Source organism: Lentinus tigrinus, assembly GCF_003813185.1.
Source record: "Lentinus tigrinus ALCF2SS1-7 unplaced genomic scaffold L226scaffold_4, whole genome shotgun sequence".
NCBI classification, from domain to species: domain Eukaryota; kingdom Fungi; phylum Basidiomycota; class Agaricomycetes; order Polyporales; family Polyporaceae; genus Lentinus; species Lentinus tigrinus.
In genome coordinates this window covers 709,450-736,099 of record NW_027137913.1, presented here as the reverse complement: position 1 = coordinate 736,099, position 26,650 = coordinate 709,450, and the positions used below count along the sequence as shown (strand labels likewise).

The window sequence follows — 26,650 nt, the reverse complement described above, 5'->3', positions numbered from 1 at the left end:
GAACAACAGTTCTTGGTTTGCATCAGTCGCGTGAATCCGAGGCTGGTTGATTCGTTGGACTCGGGCGGGCCGCGCGGAGGCAGAGCAGGGGCGCTGCACTTGCCAAATGCGGGCGGCAGTGGGAGTCAAGGCCATCACACAACGACACGGCCAAAATCCGCATACACCCACCTCTTTTCCCATCCCACCATCTCCTGCTCCTCACAAAACACAAAAGTCTCTTCGACGCCGCCTCGGCCGTCTACGGCGAGAGAGCCGCGATGCTCGTCGTGCACCCGTCTTCCCAATGCGACGTCTGCCTGGACCCGTACACCTGGTCCTTACCCGCAAAAACCCCCCACGCGATCCAGTGCGGACACATCTTCTGCTATGAGTGCGTATCCACATCCACTTCCGCCCCAATCTTATTCCGAGGTGGAGCGGGACCCTAATATACTGATGGCTAACCAACCTCATGCACAATTTTTTCGTGATTTATATCGCGTCGTGCAGCTGTCTGAGGTCTACACACCCAAGCAACTGTCCCATGTGCCGCAAAGCGTTCAACCCGGAGCGCATCAAGAAACTGCACGTTGACAGGGCTCCTGGAGAGGCCAGTGCCGCGAATTCCGGGCACCTGGCGGAGGAGGACGACCTGTTGAGGCGTGTGGGATTGCTCTTTGCGGAGGACGCGGAGCAGGAGGACATCAACCAGCTCCAGGTCGAGGTCGCGCAGTTCCTGGGACTCAACCCGGGCAGTACGGTGAGTGCAATTCCTGTTGCGGTCGTCACAACCTAGAGCACACGACTATATTCCCGAGCGTCCCACGGCTCCTGGTCACCGTGGTTCATCTGCCTCGCAAGTGCGTGAGCGAGATTGGGGTGATCTCGATGCACGGTCTTTGCGGACGCCGAGCCTCCTGCATCTGTCGCTGCTGCTGGAGGTCCGACGGTTACTGTTGCATCTTCGCGTGGTCGGAATGTCGACGGTCCTCCAGCGAGATGACATGGGAAAAGCTGCTAATTGGTCAAGGCACAAGTAGCAGGACCGTTGGGATCGCCCGGCCTCTGTTACATGGCCAGAGCGACAGGCTCTGAGCTCGTTGGACTAGACTATACCGTGTTTTGGCAGATGGTGACTGACTTCGTTTGGCGTTCCTCACCAGCATCTCGCCCTCCAAAACGCGATTCGTGCTCTCCACCAATACAAGGATATGATTATGCAGAGAATTGCCGACCGAAACACTATCAGAGAACTCCGAGCCCAGTCCCGACGTCATGCCGAGGTCAACCAGCATGATTCGGACCTGAACAACGCGGTCGAGACCGGCTTATTGCAGCGCGTGGATCAACTTACCCAAGAGAATGCTCGTATGCGCGCGGAACTCGATCGTTATACGACCCTGCCGAACCCACTTCCGCGCCCACCGGAGCTCATTCCGCTCGTTACCAATCTCACCCGCGAGCACGCCACTCCTGGTGTGCATTCGTCGCAACCCGGACTCCCTCAGCAGCTTGGTTTGGGACCTGTGCCCGTGGTTGTAAATGCTGCGCCTACTACTCAATCTCGGAGCAGCTCGGGGAGTTCACGAGCACGTGCGGCTTCAGTCCACTTCGACGGTCCTGCTCCGCCGAGAGATCGCGATCCCCGCTCGAAGTACGTGATCACCGCCGACGGGGAGCAGCTGCGTCAAGAGAGGACCAAGCGTCCTCACCTTGTCGTGCCTGGTGCGCCCCCTTCCCAGAAGGTCATCCCGCGACGTCTGACCGATGGAAACTCAGATGCCACGCCCCGCCCCCCGCTCGTCTCGGTTCCCGCCCCGCAAACTCTTGCGCCGGGAGAGTCGTATTTCCCTCCCCATCTCCAACGGTACGCACCGAAGGACACTTCGCCGTGTGTCTGGATCGGCAATCCGGACGTGCCCCATGTGATTCTCCCCACCGAAGTGCCGCTTGAGTCTCTTCCCCAGTTCCAGCAGGGCAGTTCGTCCCGTCCTATTCAAGGCCCTTCTGCTGGACCCTCAGCACCCCCGCCCGTCATCCCTCCGCCACCGCCCGGGTTCGCTGTGCCGCAGACCCCTGCGCAGCCAAGCAGGGAACCCCTTCCGTTAGACCTGAATCGAGTACAGTGGGACATCCGCCCTGCTCACACCGAAGGCTATGTTGCTGCGAACCTACCCAGTGTCGGCGGCATTTTCTGGATTGCGGAGAGTCAAGCTGCTCAGCTCCCTATCCGACCTAGGGGTTACGATCGCAGTCGCTTCTATGTGATTGCGAAGGAGCCCTCACAGGTGGATGATGGCGACCGTGCACCACCGCAAGCGAACCCGTTGCAGCTCAGCGGCATCCCCCAAGTCTCTGTTGCTGGGCCGAGCGTCAGCCAAAGCGGACATTACGATCCTTTGCCTGGCGCATCCACCGCTGTGTCCACGCTCTTCCGGGACCCCGCTTCCTCAGGCCGCATGAATGCATCCTCTGCGTCGAGCTCGAACGTCTCTCTCAGCAACATGAACATGCTTGAGCCTGCTACCCAAGCTTCCCGCTCCGGTAGATCAATTCGCAGCCAGGGCGACGATCTAGGGCTGAACCTTACCTCTCTTCCCACCGTGGGACGCTCGACAGCAGGTCGAGTGTCGGACGAGTCCATCGGTCAACCTTCCCCAGCATCATCCTGGGGTAGCATCCCGACTAGGTCATCCACGAGTTTGAATGATCTCAACCTCCGCGGCTTCCCTCCTGCACAGTCCCGTCCGACGGAGTCGCTTGAGCAGCTCCCCGTGGGCGATCTCAACGGCGGCCCTGTCGTTCTCACCGATATGATGACTCCCAGGCAAGGCACGTCACTATTCGGAGACAGCGTGTCCGTGCCTGGTCGCGCGGAACACCCACAGGCCTCGGGCCTTACGCTCAACCCCAGTGCTGGAAGCTCGCGGGTCGTTTCGAGCTTGCAGGACCTCCAGGAGGTGAACCGGTCCTTGATGCAGCTCGCGGATTCTCAGGAGAGGCAGCCGGAGTCGCGTCACAGCTCACGCCCCTCAACCCGCCACTCACGCCACCAGTCTATCTCCGGAGACGAGGGAGAAAACATGGTTGGGCCGCGGACTGGCCTCACGCTCTACACCTCCCGACCTGGCACCAACTACGCGAGCAGGCACGCTTCGGGCGATCCCTCTCCGCCAGACCCGTCTCCTCCCGCACAGTCGCGGCCTCGGAGTGGCGCGTCTTCCCGCTCACAAGCCGAGAGCGCATACAGCTCTCGTAGTCACCACAGCACTCAAAGTGGCCAGAGTGCTCACACATCGAGCTCGCACAGGTCTGGTGATTACCAACACCGTCCCCGCAGGAGCTCCACAGCTTCTGCCCTTGACAGTTTCCGCGAGCGTGAACCTGAGCCGGCGGCCTGGACTACAGTACCCTCCGACACACAGCCATACAGCTCCTCTCGCAGCCACTACAGTTCGGATTCGAGGTCTCAGAAGAGCCACGAGTCTATTCCCCGTGCTATGGAGGGCCTCGGAAGCGGCCCTGCAAGTTCCGGCTCACTTGGGCTCACCTTTGAAGCTCCAAGCACCTCCTCCGCGGTCACTGGGACCGGCGAAGAGGCGGCTGGTATTCACGCCCCGCGCCCCGTCAATGGCCGCCGCTCGGGCCTCTTCGGTGCCGCTTGGAACGGAAGGAGCGGACATTGAAGGCCTCCGTATCAGCAAATCCACAAAGTATCTGTACCATTATTTTTTGATATCTTTCCCATGTCGCTCCTTCATCACTCTATTCTCTTGATTTTTATTATCACCTCATCTGTTGTCGTCTCATTTCTGGTGCTACGTTTTCTTGCTATCCCATCATCGTCTTGGCTCTCATGTTCCTTGTCGCGCACTCTATAGACCTAGTGGATGTCGTTGTAGTCGATGCCTCGCTCCCGTTACTGTTGTTGTTGCCGTACATACCCATCCCTTGTAGCAGTTGTAATCCCCGGAGTCGTCTACCCCCTGTTCGCCTGTAATGTCCATGCATACCTAGTCCGTCTCGGCATCCCAAGAGTACGCTATCCTGGCACGTCGCACGCCCCGTCTCGCTGCCTTACGTTTATTATGTTCATATCATCACGTTCCGCGTACGATATCATTTGACCACGATTATTACGATTGCATATGCGCATGTACATATATACGTACGATGAGCCAAATACTCAAGATCCATCCACCCACCGTTCCACGTCCGGATGGTGGATGGTGTATCATGATATTATTTGAACTCATACTTGTGTCGCTTTGCTGGCCCGACCTGCATCCACGCCTCGCCCTTCATCCGCGCGCTCACGAGCCCATGCAGGTACTTCGAATCGACCATGAACGACCACATGTTGCGCGTGGCCTCCGCGCGGGCATCCAGCAAAGGGCGGATGAGCCTCACCGACGAGACAGTTGGTACGCGAGGTGTGGGCTTGGGCTCCGTGGTGCCTTCACGACGTTTGATGTACGGGTTTGGGGGTGGGACGTATGGCTTAGTGTATGGTGCCAAGTTGGCACCGCTCAATGCCACAGACCTGGGAGCCAGGATGCCAAAGAACAGCTTAAGCGAGGTCAAGAGATGCTTGAACTGCCTGTAGTTCGCTGCGAGTCGGGTATATTAGCGTAAATTACCGGAATCGAAGCACTGACATACTCACATCCCACCCAGTAGTTATGCCAGTGCGATAGCACATAGCTCGCAGCATAGAAGATACCGAAGGCTCCCACCGCAGCTCGCGCCTTGCCAGAGAAGTCATTCTCGCCGTCGAACAACCAACGCCCCGCAGCCCAGAGACCTCGCAGTGCAGGAATGGCGAAGTGCGGCACTTTGACCTTGGCTAGCATCCCGACTGAATCCGCCACGAGCCCGCGGACGATCACACGAGTAACCGCACCATATGCAGCAGTCGCCGCCAGTCCGCCGAAGATGGCTTTGAATTGCGCGGGAGTCTCCTCTTCCGTTGGCTTCCCCAGGAGACGGCCCGCGAGAGCGCCAGCGACGTACGCTGGGACATGCAAGACGAATGTCGGGAAGAAGAGCACGAATCGCGGATGCAGCACAGTAAGAAGGAGCTGGCGAACAACGATACCAAAGGCGCGTAGGCGGGTTGGCTGCGCAACTGCAGAGGCGGAAGAAGGTGTGGGGAGGACGGAGTTGAGAGCGGAATGTGAGATGTTGGAGTAGTGCAGGAGGGAATAGTACTTGAGGAGGGACTGGCGAGCTTTGTCTCTAGAGGACGGGGCATTCGGGTCGGTGAACTGGTGTACCAAGCTGCCAAGAGAAGTCAGCCACTGCCTTGAGTATGTACGGTGACGTGAACGTACTTCTGCGAGATCAAGATGAAGTACAAAGAAGACAATTCTTCCTCTGCCCACAGGATATCTCGCGCCATTCGAGTAGCATATAATGTGTCCCTGAATCACTTGAAAGTTACCACAGGCTATGTGCACATGCATACATCAGCGATCACTCACCAGTCTGGTGCGTTGATTGTCAGACCAAGAATCCGCTTCTCGATCTCTGCGCTTAGTGCTCTGATGACCTCACGAGAGTCAACCTGCAGCTTTCCATCCGCGTCCTGCGTAATTATCTCCGCAGCGAAAGCCTCAACATCGATCGGCTTGCCCCACCTACTAGGCTGTCAGAAAACATACGCAGAGAGACGCATACATCGACTGACCATACACAAACCTGCACGATACGTCAACATCCGCGCCACACTCAAATCCGTCGCACTAGCACCGTTAGGGAGGACGCAAACACTCACCTTGCTCTGATACTGCGACTTGTCCGTGTACACAATACCCACAGGCACCACCAGTAACCTCTTTTCAGTCTGCTTCCCGTTCCGCTCGCTCGCCCACTTCACATACTCCAGCGCGGCCCTACTCGCTCCATCCTTGACTTGCGCGAGACTCGGTTCGGAGTGGCTTGAGCCCTCTGGGAAGACACCGATGACCTCCTCCCGTTCGAGCGCCTTGAACGTCTCGCGGAACAACGCCTCGTTGACGGCAGATTGGGACAGCGCAGGACCGGCACCGCCGGGTTGTTCAGTGGGTACGGGGGTGCTGTTCGGGTTGCGCGCGACGGGGATGCTACCCGAAGAACTGAGGATCGCACCCACCACTGGGTTTTTGAAGAGCGTTGACTTGGCCCAGAAGCATACGGGGCGACGGTGGGGTATTGTGACGGCTTCGGGGCGCGTGTTATGAGCGCATACATGGACATTCAGAGCAGGATGGTACTCACAAAGCGTCGCTATGTCCAAAATCTCATTATGATGACATGCTGCACTGTTCAACGCGCGACATTAGACTTCTAGTTGCTCCCGAACGCCACAGAAAGCCAGCAAATTATCGAGCCTTGGAAAGAGCTGGGATGTGGTTGACAGCAACGTAGTAGACGCACATGATGAGCGGTCCGTCTGCGGGCACATTCTCCTGCCCATGGACGTCGACGTCTGAGTAGAAACGCAGGGCCCAGTCCGAGATCTGGCGCAAACCACGGTACACGAGCTTCAGTTCGGGCATGTTCAACAGATGGTCATGGGGAACAGGTCAAGATAACCGCGCGTTCCTTGCAGCCACAGGCGTGTTCTGCACCCACGTTACTGATCCGATGTGCGCGTCAAAGCAGCTGGATGTGAAACATATTCATACAGTATATCGCACACTCGAGACAGGCCAACATAGTATCTGCGAGAAGCATGGGCATCGACCACGGGGCAGGTCTTTGCAAGAGCCAAAGAACCTGATGCGCGTCGAGCAGCGACCTCTGATCATTCCACACGGGCAACTAGCATGTACAACAGCGATACATAGTAGCAGCGATCCGGGAGATGATGTTTTGTGTGCACTGTGATATGGCAATCACAGACGACGACCACGACGACCACCCTGGAGAGGACACATGCTTAGTATATGGACCACGAAGGGATGATTCGGGTAAGGCTTACCTTGCGGCGGGTCGAGTCGGTGGGGATGGGGGTCACGTCCTCGATACGACCAATGCGCATGCCCGAGCGAGCAAGAGCACGGAGAGCGCTCTGAGCACCAGGACCGGGGGTCTTGGTGCCAGTACCACCAGTAGCACGGAGCTTGATGTGGAGGGCAGTAATGCCAACCTCGCGGCAGCGCGCGGCAACGTCCTGAGCAGCAAGCATGGCCGCGTACGGAGAAGACTCGTCACGGTCAGCCTTGACCTTCATGCCACCTACATGGCGCGAAATCTTAGCCACGGATGCTTGATTCCAGGACTGAATTTAACGCACCAGTGACACGAGAGATGGTCTCCTTGCCGGAGAGATCGGTGACATGGACAAAAGTGTCATTGAAGGAAGCGTAGATGTGAGCGACACCGAAAACGAGCTCGCCCTCAGCAACCTGAGGACCGAGGGCAGTGGGCTCGGCCTGAGCGGTCTTGACCTTCTTGGGGGGCTACATCCGGAGTCTCGTCAGTCCATCCATCCCAATAACGTCCTTTCCACCGTCTAACACCCATTCCCATTGCAGCCTATCAGTCTGTATGGACACTCACCATGATGTCTAGCTCGTCGGATGTCTTGAGGGAAGGGGCTTGAAGACGTTGACGGGGACGAAGTGCACACAGCAGCACAGATCGACAAGATTTCTAGCTACGAGCGCTAGGGAAAAGTCAGTCACGTGTGGCCTATTAGCGCGGTCCACGTGGCGTACGCGACGCGTTCTCAAGTAGACCAGGCTGAGGTTCACGCTGCCCACTACATACTGGTAAGTACCGTTACGAATTCAGCTGGTACATCCGTCTTCCGACCTAATCGTCCAGTCTGATCGCTCACAGACAGTGTACTCTGTTATTTAGGTGTATATTACTCACGACTGTAACGGCCAGGGGTTGAGGCACTTCCCAAGAGCGGTCCCATAGGCACCGGCAACACTACCCAGCCATCTGGAGGTTGCTCTCAGCAATGACGTTATTGGCGCCTACCGGCAACCGTCCGTTCGCTTTCTTGGCCGTCTCCTCGACGCTTCCATGTGCGACCAGTCGGTCTTACAACGGCTTCTGGGCCTCTTGAAAAGGCAGAAGGCCTCCACATTGAGCAGTGTTGCGATAAGATTATAGTCGATAACAATCGGTAATCTGATCCTGAGCGGGACAGGCGGCGACAGGCAGGTATGGTCATGTCTCCCATGATCCACCCAGTTTCCCTATATATAATCCTCTAACGGGGTGCGGGAAACGGTAGTCTGTTGACCACCACCACTCTCCATCCTCGAGTTTAAGCATCATGGCCCCCAACCCCCAGTGCGCTGCCCTCGCTGCTGCGAAGGAGAAGAAGGGTACGTCTATTTTGTAGCTATGATTGTCGTGCATGTGCTGAAGCGTGCGTGCTCCTCTCTAGGTCTCTCCTACGGTCAGATCGCCGAGAAGATCGGCAAGCCTGAGTCGCACGTCGTCGACAGTACGCACCATGGCCCTTCCTCCATTGTTATATTCGGCTGACACAACCTGTCACTCCACTTCCATGAAGTCTGCACCGGCAAGTCTACCCCCACCACTGACGAGTTCAACGCACTCGCTCGCGTCCTCGACATTACCTCTCCTGTGAGTCCTGGCTTGACGTATCTGGAGTCTCCACCGGTCTCTCATAAGAGATCTCGCGCGCCGCCTTACAGCCTCCCCACGACGCCGCCCACACCACCAAGGCGTGAGACGGGCAATGGAGCACGTTGTATTGAATACGGTGTACCATCACATTGCTGTATGATATCGAGGGAATATCGGAGTTGTATCCATATCGTGCAGAGCGACTGGCGTGCGGCAGGGGTCGTCGTGCGTGCGCAATGTATAAGCTTTCGCCTCGGATGCACTGTAGGATAGAAGCGCATGGCGCGGAAGAGGAGCGGACGACCGAAGTGGCCGTCTAGCTATATGCATGGGAAAGGACAGTCGTCTACGCATGGGAGGATCGATTGTTCGGCAGCGCTCGTGCAAACCATATCCCTCAGTGCTGCTACATACAGTAAATTTGAATCAACCTACTTACCAGCTGACTGCCTTGTCCACGATGCCCATTCCAGACGCGGACGAGGGCAACGGAGCCACTTCAGCGTACTGGCCGCGATCATCATACAGCCCCGTATTATCTCGCAGGCTCAGAATTGGCTGCACCGAACACGACGGAGAGTTCCGCCGCAAGGGATGTCTTGAGCCTCTACGATTCCTATCTCCTGTCACGCACAGATAACGGATGACTAGCCCGAGCTTTGAGCGTACTTCATTGTCAGTTATAAACACCAAGATGTACCCACCGGTGGCGCGACGAACCACAGCATAAATAGCATGCGAGGATGTAGCTGCTTCCAGTGCTTAACGAAAGGGACGCTAGAGACGTTTCGACTGGGAGGTAGCACGTACGGCACGTAGCATCAGGCAGCAGGTATTGACGGGGGCAGGGAAGAACCAAGAGACTCGAATGCCAAGGTATCGCCGCCGGACAGGGCATACCTAGTCAAGGACCTTCGCACTGCGAATGAGAAGCGGAGGGTTAGAGCTGTCTTCATGTTCTAAACATCTACACACGTGTCAACGGATGTCTCCTGCCACCATGCAATGGGATACATAGTAACACCGCACCGCAAAGGGGAAAAGGTGCGTGCCAAGCACCGTGTTCGGAGTATGGATTGAATTGGCTTCGGGCGATCCAGGTAGGTATGGGGAGTTCATCCGCCCTTGGGGTCGTTTATCTCTGGAGGAAGGTAGAACTTTGTTACAACAAGAGAATAAGGACTCGCGAACTCGGCGCTCGGGGAGTCGGGGAGGCGGAGATATCGGCCCGGGGACGCGTGCGACGTGCGTTTACCACTGGCAGCCAGTAAGTACTTACCGCTACCACTGGCACTTTGCTGGCACCACGCTCAGCGTACAGTCCCTCAATACATCCTTGCAACCAAGTCGCTCGTCCGGTGGTCTCTGTCGTATCTGGTGCTCCTATGGGTTTGACACGCGCATGAAGTACTCATGCCACCGCATACTAGGCTCCCAGTAGAACCTCCGATGGGCCACCATCCAGGATCTCCCTCGCGATGCGATGACCAGCGGAATTGTCTGCTCCGATCCAAGACCTTGGACCAACTCGCATTCTCGCATCTTTTCCGGCATGTCATGCTCAGTAAGTCTGGATCCCTTAGGACAAGGCTCTTGCTAGCGGTGTAGGTCGCGAAAGACTCCGCTCAGTACCCCATGCTTTCTAGGTAAATAGATACATAGAGAACTGTATATGATGCATGACGCGGACGAGGCGGGATGCTGCTTTTATTCCCAGTTGTGGCCTACCAGTCTGAATTCGGCAAGTACGTCACATCCTGTCATGCTGAGATTTATAACTTTCTGACGTCCATACGGAACCCTTCACAGTGCCTCCGCTTCCTGTTCTACCACGTCCCGCCACCTATCCTCTAAGTATGCCTGCCTGGACGAAGGACTCGTTGTCAGAGCCATGGCCTCGAAACCACAACATTCGACTCGCGGCGCCGGATGTCTACGATGCCGCAGTGGAGGCGGATGGGCGCAACGTTCTGGAACGCCACCGCCCGCTTGGCGTCGTAGACCAGTACGGCGAGAAGAATAGGAAAGCGGGCACGAACGGTGTCTACGAGCCTGACGGCGGCGGCGAAGAGCCTCGTGCTAACGGACACGTTGAGCGGAGAGAAGACGTCTCTAGCAATTGGCGGGAGAGACTCCAAGCTGGGACTTCGTGCGTGAGCGTGCGCGACGTAAAGAAGTCCTCACCAGAGTGCGTTCCTTTGCGGCCCTCTTCACTTATTTGCTCATTCCGCCGCTAGTTACAAAATTCTCCACCCAATGGTGCGTAGTCGGGCCCTGTCCTTATATGTGTGCTGATATACGCAGAATCATGCTTTTGCGCGATACGTCCTCCCGGTGGCGGAAAGCGAGATCAAGGAGCAGGACTGGCCAGGCAAGGAGAAAGACGGCAAAACATATAAGGCGGAAGCCAGTGACGAGTGTACGGAACGCGGCGCAGACAAGGAGAATGTGGACGAGAAGAAAGGGGACGATGACCAGAGGAAACAGAGCGAAGGTCCTGAACTCCCCGAAGAGCAACGGGCGTTCCTTGATCAGCTCCTTGCTGAGATGCATATGGTCGAGTCGTTCAAAAACAACCCAGCAGAACCAAAGGACGACCTCAAGTCACTCGATAGCGACGCTCTCCAGCAGCTGGAGAGCAGGCTCAGCATCGACGATCAGTGAGCTTCGGTTCCTTCCTGCTTGAGTGTATCTAAACTTTCCCGCAGGAGCACTCCCGACTCTTGGATCCCACGCTCATCGGGCTTGCTCCGCTTGACCGGCAAGCACCCCTTGAATGCGGAAGCGAACCTCTTTGAGCTGTTCCGAGCTGGTCTGATTACGCCGACTAAGTGAGTGCACCCGGCGTCGCATGCGCGTCGTTGTATACGCCTGACTTGCGCTCGCTGGCACAGGCTTCATTACGTGCGGAATCATGCCTCTGTGCCCCAGCTAAGCTGGGAAACGCACAGGCTCTCCGTATTTTCCGAACCCGAAGGCCTCATCTCTATACCTAAAGACTGGACGATGGACGAGCTGGCCTCAGGTGATTACAAGATCATTGAGATACCTGTGACTTTCGGGTGCGACGGAAGTGCGTGCGCGTTTCATGTGTCTGACTGTGCTTGCTGAGATTGTCATACTAGACCGTCGGAAGGAGATGAATATGGTCAAGAAGACGTCCGCATTCAACTTCTCGGGCGCGAGCGTCTCCACATGTCTCTGGCGTGGCGTCCTTGTTCGCGACATCCTGCTCGCTTCCGGGTTACAGGACCAGCCCGATGAAGAGCGGTGGTATGGCCCTCGAGTTACTTGTCAGCAAGGCTCTAATAGCGAGCGTGCAGGTACCTGAACTTCGAGGGCGCAGACGAACCATCCGAAGGAGCATATGCAACGTCCATCCCACTCATGCATGCCATGAACCCCGCGAACGATGTCATGTTGGTATTTGGTCAAAATGGGCGGGTCCTACACCCCGATCATGGCTATGTATGTTCCAGCGGCCATATAACGTTGCGATCGCCACTCATCTCACGTTTCAGCCCTTGCGTATCATCATTCCTGGCTATGTGGGTGGGCGACAAGTGAAGTGGTTGAGGAAGGTACGTGGCAGCAGCATGCGGCGTGGCTGCTATCGCTTACGCTACTATCTAGCTTTGGGTCACAAAGGAGCCGAACCGTTCACACTACCGTATGGCATGTCCCTCCTACCGATGATAATATCTAGCTGATTCTGCATGCAGATATTTGGGACAATCGAGTTGTCCCCTCCTTCATTGAGTCGCGCGACCATCCCCTGGCTGGCCCATTCTTCCACCACGAGAGCACTGCTTGCAACGAGCAAGCCTTGCAATCCGTGATCGTCAAGCCAGAGCATGGTGAGCGCATCTCGCTCGCGGAGAAGGGCAGTTTGGATGGTACATACACAGTCGAAGGCTATGCCTTCAACGGCGGAGGAGACCGCATAGACCGCGTTGAGTTAAGCTTGGATGGAGGGAAAACGTGGCTGTGGTGCATCCGTCGATTCACAGACGCTCCCTTGAGGTGAGGGTATACCGCCTTAACTATATGCGCCGATTGCTTACGAGGTATTCACTAGAAACGGCGAGAAGTACTGGGCATGGATCTTCTGGTGTGTCTCTCCTCCGACCCATGGTTCCCAGCTCATCATGCAATTTGACGTAGGCGTTGTGAAGTGAAAGTACGGGAGCTAGTAGATGCACAAGAAATCATCGTCCGCGCGCAAGATTGCAAGAAGAATTATCAACCGGAACATATGACCTGGTGAGTGCTCATCTTAGTATATTGTACGTGTATTCTCAATTGAACGTTGGCCTGTACGCACGCTGTAGGAACATGATGGGCATGATGAAGTAGGTACCCGTTCATAGCGTGTCCTTCTGCATGTTCGCTGATCGCCGTCATGCAGCAACTGCTGGTATCGCGTGCGTCCGAAGATCGTGCAAGACCCCAATACCTCCTTCCCGGCCGTAGAGTTCCAGCAACCCGTGGCACCAGGTAATGATGAGGGCGGGTGGATGGAGCCTCCCAAGGATGAGCAGGAAGACACGGAAAGCAAGTCGGACGATTTGAAGACCTTCTCACTTGAGGAAATAGCGAAGCATAACAATCAAGTTCGTTCGGCGGGAGCGGAATGATTGCGAATTGTACTAATGCCGGACGTCAGGACGACGCGTGGATTATTCTCGACAATAAGGTCTACGACGTCACGTCCGTGCTGGGATGGCATCCTGGCGGCGCAAACGCGATCCTACCTTATGCCGGGAAGGCTACTGTCGACGTCACGAACGAGGTGAACTCTTTGCGTGCCGTATATATCAAGCATTTGTGCATTCTAACGCCGAGCGTAGTACAAGGGGATTCATGATGCGTGTATGAGCGGTTTCCTCATGACATGGCCGCTTTTCCTGCGCTGATGGTACTCTTCTGCCAGATGCCAACGGCAAGAAGGACGAGTGCTTGATCGGGAAACTCTCGGAAGATGGTGTCAAAGCCATGCAAGATGACGCGGTACGCGCTGCAAAGGAACTCGCCAAAGTCAAGGAGGAGCGGAAAGGCATGGCGTTGCAGCCGGACGTCTTCACCCAAGCCAAACTTGTCAAGCGCTCGGAAGTCTCTCCTGACACCAGGTGCGCTCTTTCGATGTTTGGTGTGCTACGCAACTTAGCCAATGCCGTTTTAGACTCTACACGTTCAAGTTGCCGAACAAGAGCGATGGCAGCCACGGCGTACTCGGTCTTCCTATCGGCCGTCACGTTCAAATCTCTGTGCACTTCAAGGACCAAGCGGTCTTACGAAGTTACACTCCGACCAGACCTATGCTACCCAGCGAGGAAGACGGTACATTTGATTTGCTGGTAAAGACGTACTACCCCTCCGAAGGCGCTCCGTTCCCTCCTGGCGGCACGCTCTCGAATTACCTTGACTGCATGGATGATGGTGAGCATGCATTGCGGCGTCCGATATCGGTTTACTGACCTTCGATAATAGGCGAAGAGATCGACATCCGTGGACCTATTGGCGGGATCACATACAATGGCTCTGGTGACTTCGACATCGAAGGCAAGCACTACCACTTCGACAAGGTTAGAGAGTCGACATGCGAGCCTTTATCATCCTTGTCGCTGACCTCCAACCAGGTCAATCTCGTCGCCGGCGGGAGCGGGCTCACGCCGCACTGGCAATTCATTCACGCCGTTCTGTCAGACCCGAACGACAAGACCTGTATCTCCCTCCTCGACAGGTATTCATATTCACCGTAGTTGTTGCAGACATTCGCTGATCCTGCTCTATTCTTGTGCTACCAGCAACAAGAGCTTCGACGATATCCTACTACGAGAAGAACTGCAGAAGTACGCGGACGAAAACCCGGACCGCTTCAAGCTTTGTCACGTCCTCTCCATCGAACCGAAGGACAAGAACTTCAAGGTGAATGACCTGACTCTCATGGCTACAGCGCAGCTCGCTGACTGCGGAGTGTATAGTATATTATCGGCAGACTCAACAAGGACATCATGTATGTCCCATTGTGTTCATTGTAGCGGTCACCGTGCTAACAGCTCCTAGGAGGGAACACTTCCATCCGGCGGGCGACGCTGTAGGAACATTGCTGTGCGGTCCTCCTGGTCTGATCGAGAAGGGGGCGCTCCCCGGGTTGCAGGAGTTAGGCTTCAAGGAAGGCGAGTCGGTCTTTGGGTACTGAGGACGGGCATGCGTTCATCAAGCGTATTGTCATAGCCACTCAAGTTACACGTGTTGTTCTAGCCAACGATATATCAGCACGTATCGTTCACACCCCGGACGGCGGAAGCTCACGGCCGTCTCGAACGGCCTCAATAGACCCATCAAATTGGCATCGTCACGTCTGCCTGCCTCCCCGCCGTTTCAGAGTGTGTCTAGCGGAAGAGCATGTCTATTATCCAGCTATCGAGGTGTATGTACGGTTGAGAAGCGGGATGCAGAGGTTGCTAATATGCCGACGTTGCCGGAGAGTCGGTCTTGAGCTTGCGTATCAGCCGTCGTCTCGAGTGCATCCATTGCGATGGTTCAGATTCGGCACCCAGACTCAGTGGGACTATGTTCCTGACGTGAAGTCATGCATGACTGATGCTGGCGCCCCCAAGGTTGAGCTTGAGCATGAACGACACGGAGACGTGCTGGAGCATACCAGGTGGACCTCGGTGCTCCAGTCCAAGGCCCACCCTCTACACCTCCGCGGCACGACTCACGACGCGTCCCTACATTTAGAGTTGACGTCGAGCATGGACTGTGGCTCCGCGTTCGAGTCGCTGGTCGCCGAGGGAGCGAAGAACAGGCAGACGCCGTCATGCGCCAGCGGCCCGCCAAATCAACGTTACCCGCTGGGGGGCCGTGTTCGTCAACCGTGGTCGGACCTGAGGCAGACGGCCTAGCAAATCGGGTGCATGACGTACGGCGTTGTGTTCTGGAGTCTCTGGAACGCTCATTACCGTCCTTCGAGACCCGTGCTGCGTCCGAGAATGCTGGAGAAGCGCGGACGGCCGCCTGCGGGAGCTCCGTCGACGATGGGGGTAAGGAAGGTCGAAAATTGCTCCGAAGTCGGACTCCGTTGCGTAGGTGCGAGCGCCGCTGCCGTGGATGTGGGAGGTGAGTTCCTGGATCGAATCCATCCACTGTAACCCATGCCGTTGGACGGCGCGATGCCGCCTGCCTCTGTTCGGCACAGTCTGTGCAGTGGTCACGATGGGTAGCCTCTGCGTAGCCTACGTGAGGTCGGGAACGATCCAGTCTCCAAGAATGCGCCAACTCACTCTTCATCCATCCTGAGGCCAGGCCTGGCAGAAGACTAAATAAGGTCCAAGTGAACACATTTAATATTCCCGGATGGCTCGGACAAACGTACAACGTACGGCATGGATCGTCCAAATTTCCAGGGTCTGCCGTCGTCGACGTCGAGACTCGGAACTCTCAAGTCCTACTCGTCATCGACCCCCTAACCTTGCGAATGCGCCGACCGCCGCACCGGATATTTGTGAGTTGCGTAGCGGTTCGAAGGCGAGACCACCAGGGGAAAGAGGTAGATCCTCGCTCGGGCAGGTCGTACCGCCGCTCTCCGATGTGGTCTGTGGCCTATTGAAACGTTGACCACTTGGTGCCTCTGATATCAGAGTTCAATACCACTGGAGGCTTCATCGGAGAAAACGGACCCTGCACGGACTCACGTACTGACAGATTCATACAGCGGGCCCATGGTGCATCCCTCCTCGGCCAATCCAATTGTCTCTCGAGCCTCGGAAGCCACTGGCAGGCAACGCAACCCGCAGCCCGTGCAACACATTGACACGCTGGAATATTGACTCTGAGGCTGGGATCAGAACTTGAGAACCGAGAAGCGGAGCAGAACAGCACCGCGAGGGTGTCCCCAGCGATGTGTCAGACTCACTGTGCGAACGAACACCGAACCGTTCCATTAAGCCCAACGGCGGGGACACGGACTTTACCTGACGCACTGCCGTCATCACTGTCCATGGGCGTGGGTACAGCGGGCGTCGCGTTGCCATCCCGTCTGCAATCCTCGTCGCCTATCGCCCGCGCCTCGACGCGTCGGGTGTCACGCCGAACCCGGACCGTACCTACTCGGGACGGGACGCCCGACGCGCTGAATCCTTGTCCTGGACGAGGGCACCGACATCATGAATGTTTACGTCGAAAGTAAGGACCCGCGAGGAACGACTGACCGCATCATATTCTCGAACGCGCCCTCGCGACGGGGGGCGCGTCGTGGTCGCCCCCGGCGTCCAGACCAGGCACCTTTCAGGCTCGCGCTCCGTCCCGCGCAGCAACAGTTCGGCATCCTGCATTGAAGGTTGGCCACACGGAAGTACTAGTGGAAGTCAGCTCTAACCGTTCATCGTCTCGAACCCGATTCGAAAAGCGAATGGACGTTGCCTTTGCAGGCCCCTCCTCCCTCCCGGGTCCCATTGATCGCGAAGAACCCCCTAGCAAACTCAGGCTCGCGCGGACTTCCCTGCGAAGCACGTCCCACCCGGCACGTGGCCAGCCGCGAGGCTTGCTTGAAGTTGGAGAAGCCACTAAGCACAGGGGCGGATTTGGTATATGCCCCATGGGTCGGCCTATCGCCCATCTTCCCAGCATATGTCCGCGAGCTTCTAGAGTCTGAAGGTCCCAGTCAATTTTCCACTCCATGGTTCTGCCCGCGGGCCCTCTCCCGGTCCGTTGTCGAACGTGTCGACACGAAACGCGACGACGGACCTGCTGTCGGCACCTGAGGACCAAGAATCAGCACTGGCAGGACCGTCGCTGGGGCACTCGAGTACTCAATGCGTGCTCTAACTGTAACTGTTGTAACTGTTAACAGCTCCCGACGCCGCCCGCGTGTCGTCGCGAAGGGCACATTCGAAATCCAGAGGCTCCAAGTCGGGGGAGTTGTGCCTTCCTCAGGTCGGGGGAAAACTGATCGAGTGCGAGTGGCATCCGGGAACGGCCGTTCGGCCACGCATGCGCGTCCGTATATGGCGAATGGTTTGTTTCGCTGCGGCGCGCGAGATGTGTCAGTGGGAAAACCTACGGAGGCGGGAGCAGTGGGCCACTGGGGAGGAGCGAACTTACATACGTGGGCTCCCGGGTGTGGAAGGTTGGAACTTTGGAAGGGAGAGGTCAGAAGGAAGGCGAACCCGGAGATCATGGCGCAGCGGAGATAACATGTCCGTTCTATATGAGGTGGGGGCCACGACATGATTGAGTACATACGCACTACTCACGGTACCTCCGTTACAGCAGTCCGTTCCTGGGGCCAATATTGATGGGGTTGATTAATGGGCCTCCCCGTACGGCACCCTGCAGCTTCCAGAGTTCGCGGATGACGACCCAACGTGAAGATGCGGGGTTTTCTGGACTTCGACGTTCGCGTATTCATTCAGTCACGCACTGGCGAGGTTTCCGTAATTCGAGCGCAAAATTTCAGAGTTCAGGCCTCAGGGCTAAGAAGCGGGAATCTGCAGCCTTGCACGAGTTAGCTGCTTCGAAAAGTTCTAGGTTTCCAGAGCGACGTTCCCCCGTGTCGAGTCGTAGGTACAAGGTTCAAGGTCAGTTAGAACTTATGAGGTCGGGCTTCTGGCTTCTGGTCCTGGAGAATTGAGAACACCGCGATCCGCGCAAGGGTCCTCCCCGAGCCTCCGGGCGGCCTCTGCTGAGCATAGTCAGATTCAGAAACTTGGCTGAACAGAACTCAAGTTCAAAGTTCGAACTTAGGTTCGAAAACACCTGACTACTCGTATACACATAAGTATAGCGTGGGAGAGGTCAGAAGAGGAGGTGACGTTGAGGCGACGGAGTCGAACAGAATTCGAAAGCGTGCTCTTGTCCGGGAGCAAAAGGGGACCCTGCATGTGCATCATCATGCATTGGAGGATTCCTGCGTGTTGCTCGGGGCGAAGGGTGGCGCCCGGGCGTACGCTGCAACGTCGTCCGCCGCGGATTCAGAGTTTGAGGGAGGCCCTGCTGCCGCCGCAGATTATCATATAGAGAGCGCGACGGTCCCGCCCGCGGCCCGCCGATGTCAACACCTGGAAAGCGGGGTACTGCCTCTTCAAGATTAGGGCCGCAATCTCCACTAGCACGCCTAGCACACTGACATAGGCCTTCCAAGTCTCGCAGGGATGCGGAAGCACTTCTGCACTTCGATCGTCGCGTGTGTGTGCTGCAACATGGACGACGTCGGACGCTGGGCCGCGACCAATCAGACGCGACCTCAGGCCACAGTGATAGACTCTTGGATTATGTTATGTGCATACGCGTACGGCAGCTGCGGCCGCTCGACGGGAAGATCGCAACTCGCAAGACGCAAGTCACTGCCAACGTCTTCAGAGCCCCAGTCAGACTTCGACTCAGAGGGTTCGCTGATAGCCTACGCCACGCCACGCACACGCGCACACGGATGCCGGCGGGAACTCTATTGCGGTCAATCGTCGATTCGTACCGCGCCCGGTCACGTCACGGTCGCCGGTCAATTGCCACTTGCCACTTGCCACTTGCTTGTCGTCGTCGTCGGTTTCCAATCATTCGCAGCATTCATGACAGGAAGATGGAAGATCGCACGTCGGCGGCGTCGAGGGGAACATCAGCCACGAGGCCTGAGGCTTCGAAATATGGCAGCTGTGCGTAGCGTAATTCGTGATTCGTGGCATGATAGGGGGCAGGAGAAGGGCATAGCGTACTTGCAAAACGCTGCGAGACGAGGATACGGGCGTCGCCGACATATCAGCGCATATATGCGCATATTCTTGCATCTTGTGTCTGTGCTCCATAGAGGCGATGCAAAGAGAGACGTGAAGCTAGAGAGTGGCACCAAGACGTCGGTACAGTGACAAAAGCCTAAAAGATACAGATGCTGACTCGGAGTCTGGGGCGCCTGGCTGAGGCGAAGAGGACGCGCTGCGGCCAGTGAGGGGCGCAAGGACGGCGATGGAGGGAGGAGCCTCGGCACAGGGTGACTGACATTCCGCCACGCCGGGTGGGTGGGTGGGTGAGTGGTGTTCGAATCAGGTCGCATCGTCAGTCTGCGCATCTTGATCCCCGCGTGCTCGAGCGTGGCCATCAGATATCGGGGGACGGGGGGACATCCAGGGTGAGGATCCTGGGGGAAACTGTCTCTGGTTTGCGCTGCCGCAGTAGGAAGACGGTCAGTCAGAACGACTTCTTCTGATCCCCGGGAGTTGCTACCGCGGCCTGCCAGTGGTTGAGCACGACGTCGACAGGTTTGCGATTCGCGATTCGGAGGGAGGGGGGCATGCCGTATGCCATTGGCATCTGTCGAGGCCAAACGCGAAAGAGACACGCGAGGTGGATCGTGTCTCTGCGCGGGCGAGTTGCGTGTTACGGGCACACAACCTGTCATGGATTATGGTATATGGCGCATGTTCATGCGTGATCTGCTGCGAGAAGCCGTGTTATGGGCGCACCGTTGGTTACCCGGGACAGGCGTCCGACGAGTTCACGAATATTGCGGCCCGCCGTCACAGTCTTGTGTGTCCTGGTCCTGATCCTAGTCCAGGTCCAGGTCCAACGAAGTCGCGAACGGCAGTCAATTACTCTCCGAGCTTGTTTGATGATTGAAAACGCGCGGCGGATGAAGTCACAGGAGCAGGAACAGCCGGAACGGCCCTTGCATGCACGCTGCGGGAAAGGGTCGGAAGGACCAGCGGCGAGCGCGCGACGGAGACCTGACGAAGTCGGAAGCTGCATGCCTTCGCAGACGGCGGAAAAAGGAAGCAGCGAAGGGCAGAGGCCGAGGAGACCGAGAATGTGGGTGGTCCGCCGGGAGCTGCGGCTGGAAGAGACACAGCATTAGCGTTGGAACTTGGTGGAACTTGGAGGGAAGGAGGCCCGGACGACTGAGACTGGAGTGACAGAGTCAGCGAACATGACAGGAATGCACGAAGTGTATGATGTGGTGCATCGTAGGACGCACACATTGAATAGAGCCGCACTAGCGTTGGTGTGTGTGGTTTTGCCGATGGTATCATAAGGGTAGGCCCACAAGGTAGTGTGTGGGAGGTCGCTCGATCGGCGATGGACGGTGGTATGGCTGGCTGTTGTCATATCGAGCATGGGCTGGCACTGGTCGCGGCTGGGGGGACGCTGGGGCGGGGGACTGACGTTGTTCGCCTGTTGTCCCGGGGGCACCTTGTTGGGACACTCGGGGGACGCTGGTGGCTGGGCCGATGCCGTACCGCGGATTATCGAGCAAGAGTTGCAAAAGCCGGTGCCGGTGACGAGGGCATAACGTGGTGATCTGCATTCAGCTTACGGCGAATGCAAGCTTCGAGTACGGATGCGCGCGTCCGTGTAGGGCGAGGCGTCCATCCTGGCTCTGGAGGTGGTTTCCAGTCGGGTTCCAGCCTCGACGTGCAGCGTTCTCCGCGCAAACTACTGTAACCGCTCAGGCCCTGGGTTTTGGGTGCAAAGCTCGACCTCGGAGTCGTGTGCAGTACTGGTCCTTGCCACAAAGTTTAGAGTTACGGGGCTTCTAGACTGGGATCAGCGATGGGGAGGGTTCTGACCGAAGCTTGGAAATTGGACGGACGAGGTCTCGCATGGGGGGCTGATGGCAATTGTGATGAACCACAGCCGCAGGCGAGGTGGCCGGCGGCGCTGCACGGTGCTTGCGGGTGGCGCTTGTCCTTGAACAGGGGCTTCGGACGGGATGGATGCCATTGGAGGAGTGGTCTCAGACCAGAGTGCGATGCAGTGCGGCGGCGCGGCGGTTGTCAGATTAGACCTCTTGCAGTGCGGGAGGTCTGGGCCAGATCGCGGGACGAAAGAGGGCACTCGCGTTGGCGCCATTTTATTCATTCATTCAAGGCGAATTGAAGGGACGGCAGAAGGATGAAAGATTTGTGGAAGAGCCGCCGTCAGCGGCCGCGTTGGGAGGTCGTCCTCTCGTACACGGCCCCAATATGGGCATGCCGCCGGGAGAGAGGGTGATTGCATCGGCGGATCGGCGATAAGTGCCGAGATGACTTCCTGATTTGGCAGGGGGCGGGGAGGCGCGGGTTCCTGGTATGGCAGGTTGTTTGAGGAGGTCGGACGAGGGAAGGTGCGCGGTCTGGGACGTCGGCTGAGCGTGTGAGAGGTTGCAAGGGGCACAGTCGTCCTCTATTCTCTTCGCTTGTCTCTTCTCGCAATCCTCTGTGACCGTAACAGACAGACAATTATGCTTGCACAAATACTGCAACAGCCTCAGACTCACCGCATCATCCATTCCATCCACTCCCCGTCCCCGCTCCTGGCCATCGCGTCCGTCGCCTGCACAGCTCACCTGCCCACTCCCCGAGCTGCCCACAAGGCTCGCATTCGCCTCTTCGCCTACCTCGTCTCTATAAAAGCGCGCGCGCATCCCGCTCCCCGGGTTCCACCTCCTCACCTTGGATAAAACACCATCGCGCGCTTCTCCTACCCCGCTAGCGACTCTTCCCATAAATCTGCCCACCTTCGTCTGCCGCCTGCCTCCCCATCTCCAGCCAACGGCCACGCCTGCTTCCACCGCGTCTCTTCCACCGCCGCCGCCCACCATGCCCAGGACAAAATCCAGCCTCACGCTCGCAGACGTTCCTGAGGAGATCATTGAGCGCATCCTCGCCCTCGTCCTCGTCCAGTCCCCAGATCTCTCACCACGCCCCTCGTGGCATCTCTACCAGACGCCCCCTGCCGCCCATCCCACAGTCATCTCCCCCCTCCTCGTATGTCGCGCCTGGTTGCGTATCGGCACGCCCATCCACTACCGCCATCCCGTCCTCCGTACCCCAAGACACGTCCAGCTCCTTCTCCGCGCGCTCAGACACACCCCCTCCCTCGCCACATCTATCCGGAGCCTCCATGTCCACGCAACCTCCCCCGCCCTCCGCGACCTCGTCCCGCTCTGCCACTACCTAAACACACTCGACATCACTGTCGATAATGCCGACAACGGAGCTGTTACCCATCCTCCCGCCCCCGCCGGGGAGATCCCTCGCGACCGTGGCGTCATTGACTTCTGCGAGGCATTCACGAAGACCCGCTCTATCCGCCATCTTGTCATCCGCAAGAACGCCTATCTCACGCAGTCTAACGCAATCTACATCTTCGAGCAGCTCGCGAAGGCCGTCGCGCGCTGGCACAAGCTGGTCAGTCTCTTTCTTCCTCTGCCTTCCCCCCTACTCCCGTCCCCTTCGCGCGAGCTCCACGCCCCGTGCTCTACGACCTGGCCCGGCGCCGTCCTACCCCGCGTGCGACGCGGAGGACGCGGGAGGACGCTGGTCACACAGTGCTTCTGCACTTCTATCGCTGCGCTAGGTCTTCTCGGGAGCAGTCTGTACCGCGTCCGCCTTCGACATCTCATGATTGACGTAACTGACGGCTTCTATCTGCGACCCGTAGGAAACCGTGAACGTCGCTTTCCGCCTGAGCCCCTCTCCCGCCGCAACCGCGCTCGTCAAGGCGCTCGCTGCTGCCCCGCGCCTCCACACACTCTACACAGAACTCCCCGCGGTGTGGAACGCGACCCTCCTCGATGTGCGTCTCTCTCTCTCTGCTTCCTCCCCTTCCTTCCCTTCTGTTGTCTGTGTCTTTCCGATGTCTCTCTTTCTGTTCTTCCGTCAAGTGGCCACCTCGCTCACCACACCGTCCGATCGAAACCTGGACTCTGCACTTCATGCTTCCCTCTTCCGTGTCTCGTCTCTCCTTCACCCTTCTCTGTCACCATGAAACCGACGCTGACCCGTTCCCTCGAACAGATCGCACAGAACCCCGCGCTCATCCGGATCGTGCTCACCCCGGCGCTCAACGACTCCCTCGCGCACCTCTTCGTCGCGGAGGCCAAGAAGCACCCGCGTCTCATGGATCTCTTCTACGCAGGCTCGCCCCCTCCCCCGCCTTCACAGCACCTCGCGTCTGCGCACGCAAGTGCCACGTTCCGCGCCCGTGCGCCCAGTACGCCGATGCCTTATGCGACGTGGGGGTACGAGCGCGACGTGCCTCCGCCCGTGTGTCCGCCCGTGCGCCGTCCGTCGAGGGACGTGCAAGGTCCCCCGGGAACGATGGTTGGCCCATCTGCATTCGCGTACGCCCAAGTTCCTGCTTTGGCTCCAAGTGCGAGCTCTGGGATGCAGTACCAGCAGCAGCAGCAGCAGCTATATCGTCTTCCCCCGCAACACGTCCTCGCGCCGCAACAGCAGCAGCACTACCACCATCACCCGCATGCGACCGCGAACGTGAACGCACACTACTCTGCGCAGTACTACGCCAACCACCATCAGACAAATGCTGGGGCGCGCATGCCCATGCACCCACACGCCGCTGCCGCGGTGCCTCAGCCGCCGTATGTTGGTGGGCAGCCTCCTCGGCGGGGTGCGCCGGGCACCCGGCGGATGACCGCGTCGTGAACGTCACAGCGCTGCAGTTCTTGTTATCTTGGTGTCTGTGTGTGTGTATATGCGCACACACAGAAGGGGGAGAGGCTTGAATTGATTGGATTCCGATTCCTCCCCGGCGACTTGACTTTACTTGACTTTCTTGCCTTGCTTGGCTAGCTGACATAGCGGACAACGGTTCTCATACTCATTTTCTCATATACGGCAATGACACTCGGTCTCAAACTGTACATCTGTATACTACTCGTACATAGTTGCTAATACCCCGCCTCTGACCTCGCAATGCTGTCTGCTCTCTCTCGCGCCCTCACTTGCACTATAATACCCTTCTTGCATCTTGCATCTTGCCATGATCTTGCTTGCACATACCGCCCTCTCCTCCCCTCTTCCCTCCCCCGTTTTCTTGCTTGCTAAGCGTTATTCATCCCATGGACTACATAGACCAATGACCTTGCACGATACGACACAACCCGTCAGATGATGACAAAATGTACAAGTACAGTATATAGATAGGTGCTCTCTCCCACCCCGCCCGTTCACAATTGTCCGCTGTCTGCGTGAATGATATACCCACCACATACATAATAGCACCCGCCGCCTGCCGCCCATCATTTAGAGTGGAGGGTTCCTTCTCTCGGTGGTGGTGGTGGTGGTGTGGTGGTGGTGACTTGTGCAATGGTAACGTTAACGTTAACGATAACGTGAACGCGAACGTCTCTCCCCGGAGTACTAGTCCCGGGTGAGCTCTCCTTTAATTGTCCCGTTTACCCGTAATCGTGCTAGCGCAGCAGGACGTCGAGCAAGTCCGCAATGCGATGTTCTCTGGGTTATCTGGGGCTGGCCTAGTCCAGAACAGCGCACGATGGCTCTCAGGACTCTGTCGGAGAATCTTCACGACGAACGGACGAACGACGAGAAGGAATGCATTGCCCGGATACAGTAGCAGAGATACACCATACACCACGTTCATTATAAGTTAGCGTGCGCAGTCGCGCGCGTCGGGTCGACAAACAATAGCACCGTGCATGACAAGGGCTGGTACCAGCCAGCCCAGAGCTGCAAAGTCACGTCATGGACTCACCGAGTCACTGGCACGACCTCCGAACCCAGCGAGTTCCGGTCTCCTACTGCTCGAGCCAGACAAAGCTCGTGCGCGTCGGGATATCCGTGTTCGTCGCGACGATCTCGAGGTCCGCCCCGCCCTGCGTGCGCCGCATCACAACTGTGCCCGCGCTCCCCGCCACGCCCGCGGCGACGAGGAACTCGTTCTCGCTGCCCCCGCTGAGCTGCATCCCACGGATCTGGTCGAGCCCCGTGAAGACGTGCTTGACGAACGTGAGCTCGGGCTCGACCGCATATATCGCAATCGCGTCCCCGCGCGCGTCCTGCGTGCCCAGGTTCCGGTTCGACGCGTACAGGAACGGCTGCGTGAAGTTGCTCCCCGCCTGCGCGCTCGCCTCCGCGAGCAGCAGCTCCGCCGCGAACATGGACGCGCCCGCGGGCACGTCCGGGGGCACGACCGAGAAGTTCGCGGTCGCGGGCGCGGCGTGCACGCTGGGGTCGGACGGGATCGTCTGCTGCGTGAGCGTCGAGTCGTCCTCGTGGATCGTGTACAGCTGGTCGCCCCGCACGACGATGTGGCGCGGGCCGGAACCTGCGGCTTGGTCGATCTGGCCCTGGATTTTGTACTTGCCCGGCGCGCCGTCTTGCACGAGCCGCCAGATCGTGTCGCCGCCCTGTGGATATGGTTTGAGAGCGCACGATGGGACGGTGCCAAGGAGGAGTGTGGCGACCAGATGGGAAGACCGGAGGCGAACGCGAGCAGCAGGCGCGAGGGAGAGAGGATCAGGGTCAGACACATGGGTCGAAACGCAGAGGCGGCGCTGCTACTGCCCGCCTCGATATGGGTGACTGGGACTCACCAGGTCCGGGACGAAGACTTCCGAGCCGACCTCGAGCGCCATGTGCGGGTGCGAGGTCGCCGTAGCGGGGAATGTGACGACTGGCGAGCCCGAGACGAACGCTGTCGGTTCCTCCTCCGTCGGAACGAACACGCCATTTCCTGAACCAAACTGGGCGTATGCGGCGCGTGAGTGTCCGTGGTCATGAGATACGAGGGAAATGAAACAGGAGAAGGAGGGACCACGTACGTTCATCGCGGCGACCTCGCCAGTCGAGAGCGGGATCGCGAATGCCGGACCATTCCCGCCTGAGCTTACTGTACCGAGTGCGGCAGTCAGCAGGCCATCCGACTTCACAACGAAGGACTGGACGGCGCCCTCCGTGTTTTCATTTGTCGCGCTATCGATACGCGTGGCGCGCCAGGCGAGGATGGGGCAGAGAGGGTCAGATCGAGAGCGAGGAACTGAAACGGCTGCAGACGCACTAGAGGATGCTCTTGTTCGTCGGGTGCAAGGCAATCCACGAGGGATTCGCGCCACTAGGGTTCTGGCCAAGCACGGAAAGCGCGTTCGCATCCGAGTTGAAGAGGTAGGACACGATGGCAGATGAGTACCCGCCGGCAAGGATCGTGAAGTTGACCATGGTGGTATTGTCCGTTGGGAGTCGTTGCGTGTGCGGCGCGAAGTTGCTCCAGGCAGTGAAAAATGAGTGAGTTGAGCTATTAGGTTCGTGCTAGCTTATATGCGGTCGTCGTCGTCGGGGGG

The 26,650-nt window shown here is 57.8% G+C and overlaps 9 protein-coding genes across 9 annotated transcripts; 4 read left to right on the top strand and 5 right to left on the bottom strand.

Annotated features, from left to right (window-relative positions):
* On the top strand, positions 1-3,912 carry L226DRAFT_240912 (uncharacterized protein). Its single transcript, XM_067673169.1, has 4 exons — positions 1-373; positions 493-742; positions 1,146-1,707; positions 1,762-3,912. The coding sequence occupies exons 1-4, from the start codon at positions 261-263 to the stop codon at positions 3,666-3,668; spliced, it is 2,832 nt and encodes a 943-aa protein (XP_067539687.1). The 5' UTR covers positions 1-260; the 3' UTR covers positions 3,669-3,912.
* Positions 3,913-4,077: 165 nt separating this feature from the next.
* L226DRAFT_530942 (glycerol-3-phosphate-1-acyltransferase) lies at positions 4,078-6,540 on the bottom strand. Its single transcript, XM_067679972.1, has 8 exons — positions 6,400-6,540; positions 6,241-6,284; positions 5,759-6,183; positions 5,672-5,682; positions 5,466-5,621; positions 5,316-5,405; positions 4,649-5,262; positions 4,078-4,592 (listed from the first exon to the last, which is right to left on the bottom strand). The coding sequence occupies exons 1-8, from the start codon at positions 6,519-6,521 to the stop codon at positions 4,225-4,227; spliced, it is 1,830 nt and encodes a 609-aa protein (XP_067539686.1). The 5' UTR covers positions 6,522-6,540; the 3' UTR covers positions 4,078-4,224.
* A 54-nt stretch (positions 6,541-6,594) lies between these two features.
* On the bottom strand, positions 6,595-7,604 carry L226DRAFT_530941 (40S ribosomal protein uS11). The gene is made up of 4 exons (XM_067679971.1): positions 7,528-7,604; positions 7,262-7,427; positions 6,947-7,203; positions 6,595-6,887 (listed from the first exon to the last, which is right to left on the bottom strand). The coding sequence occupies exons 1-4, from the start codon at positions 7,528-7,530 to the stop codon at positions 6,861-6,863; spliced, it is 453 nt and encodes a 150-aa protein (XP_067539685.1). The 5' UTR covers positions 7,531-7,604; the 3' UTR covers positions 6,595-6,860.
* Positions 7,605-8,081: 477 nt separating this feature from the next.
* Positions 8,082-9,017, top strand: L226DRAFT_609653 (uncharacterized protein). Its single transcript, XM_067686078.1, has 4 exons — positions 8,082-8,309; positions 8,372-8,431; positions 8,501-8,574; positions 8,646-9,017. Exons 1-4 carry the CDS (start codon positions 8,258-8,260, stop codon positions 8,679-8,681), a joined length of 222 nt encoding a protein of 73 aa, XP_067539684.1. The 5' UTR covers positions 8,082-8,257; the 3' UTR covers positions 8,682-9,017.
* Positions 9,018-9,864: 847 nt separating this feature from the next.
* L226DRAFT_240846 (uncharacterized protein) lies at positions 9,865-10,260 on the bottom strand. Its single transcript, XM_067673167.1, has one exon. It carries the CDS (start codon positions 10,134-10,136, stop codon positions 9,903-9,905), a length of 234 nt encoding a protein of 77 aa, XP_067539683.1. The 5' UTR covers positions 10,137-10,260; the 3' UTR covers positions 9,865-9,902.
* A 173-nt stretch (positions 10,261-10,433) lies between these two features.
* Positions 10,434-14,884, top strand: L226DRAFT_594391 (uncharacterized protein; the record flags this gene model as incomplete). Its single annotated transcript, XM_067685629.1, has 23 exons — positions 10,434-10,765; positions 10,815-10,836; positions 10,882-11,237; positions 11,286-11,408; positions 11,472-11,650; positions 11,703-11,850; positions 11,901-12,045; positions 12,099-12,158; positions 12,211-12,247; positions 12,300-12,600; positions 12,656-12,688; positions 12,742-12,840; positions 12,909-12,929; positions 12,986-13,190; positions 13,244-13,369; positions 13,428-13,449; positions 13,511-13,706; positions 13,760-14,016; positions 14,068-14,162; positions 14,217-14,320; positions 14,385-14,505; positions 14,562-14,593; positions 14,644-14,884. The coding sequence occupies 23 exons, from the start codon at positions 10,434-10,436 to the stop codon at positions 14,777-14,779; spliced, it is 3,150 nt and encodes a 1,049-aa protein (XP_067539682.1). The 3' UTR covers positions 14,780-14,884.
* A 26-nt stretch (positions 14,885-14,910) lies between these two features.
* On the bottom strand, positions 14,911-16,312 carry L226DRAFT_240831 (uncharacterized protein). The gene is made up of 5 exons (XM_067673166.1): positions 16,286-16,312; positions 15,966-16,213; positions 15,867-15,901; positions 15,510-15,809; positions 14,911-15,437 (listed from the first exon to the last, which is right to left on the bottom strand). The coding sequence occupies exons 2-5, from the start codon at positions 15,968-15,970 to the stop codon at positions 15,124-15,126; spliced, it is 654 nt and encodes a 217-aa protein (XP_067539681.1). The 5' UTR covers positions 15,971-16,213; positions 16,286-16,312; the 3' UTR covers positions 14,911-15,123.
* Positions 16,313-22,169: 5,857 nt separating this feature from the next.
* Positions 22,170-23,807, top strand: L226DRAFT_438573 (uncharacterized protein; the record flags this gene model as incomplete). Its single annotated transcript, XM_067674793.1, has 3 exons — positions 22,170-22,739; positions 22,993-23,127; positions 23,349-23,807. Coding segments are annotated over 3 exons (1,164 nt in total), but the record flags the coding sequence as incomplete, so codon positions are not given.
* Positions 23,808-25,108: 1,301 nt separating this feature from the next.
* L226DRAFT_455801 (putative isomerase YbhE) lies at positions 25,109-26,528 on the bottom strand (the record flags this gene model as incomplete). The annotated part of the gene is made up of 4 exons (XM_067675259.1): positions 25,109-25,720; positions 25,907-26,056; positions 26,135-26,285; positions 26,371-26,528. 4 exons carry the CDS (start codon positions 26,526-26,528, stop codon positions 25,109-25,111), a joined length of 1,071 nt encoding a protein of 356 aa, XP_067539679.1.
* Between the last annotated feature and the right edge of the window lie 122 nt (positions 26,529-26,650).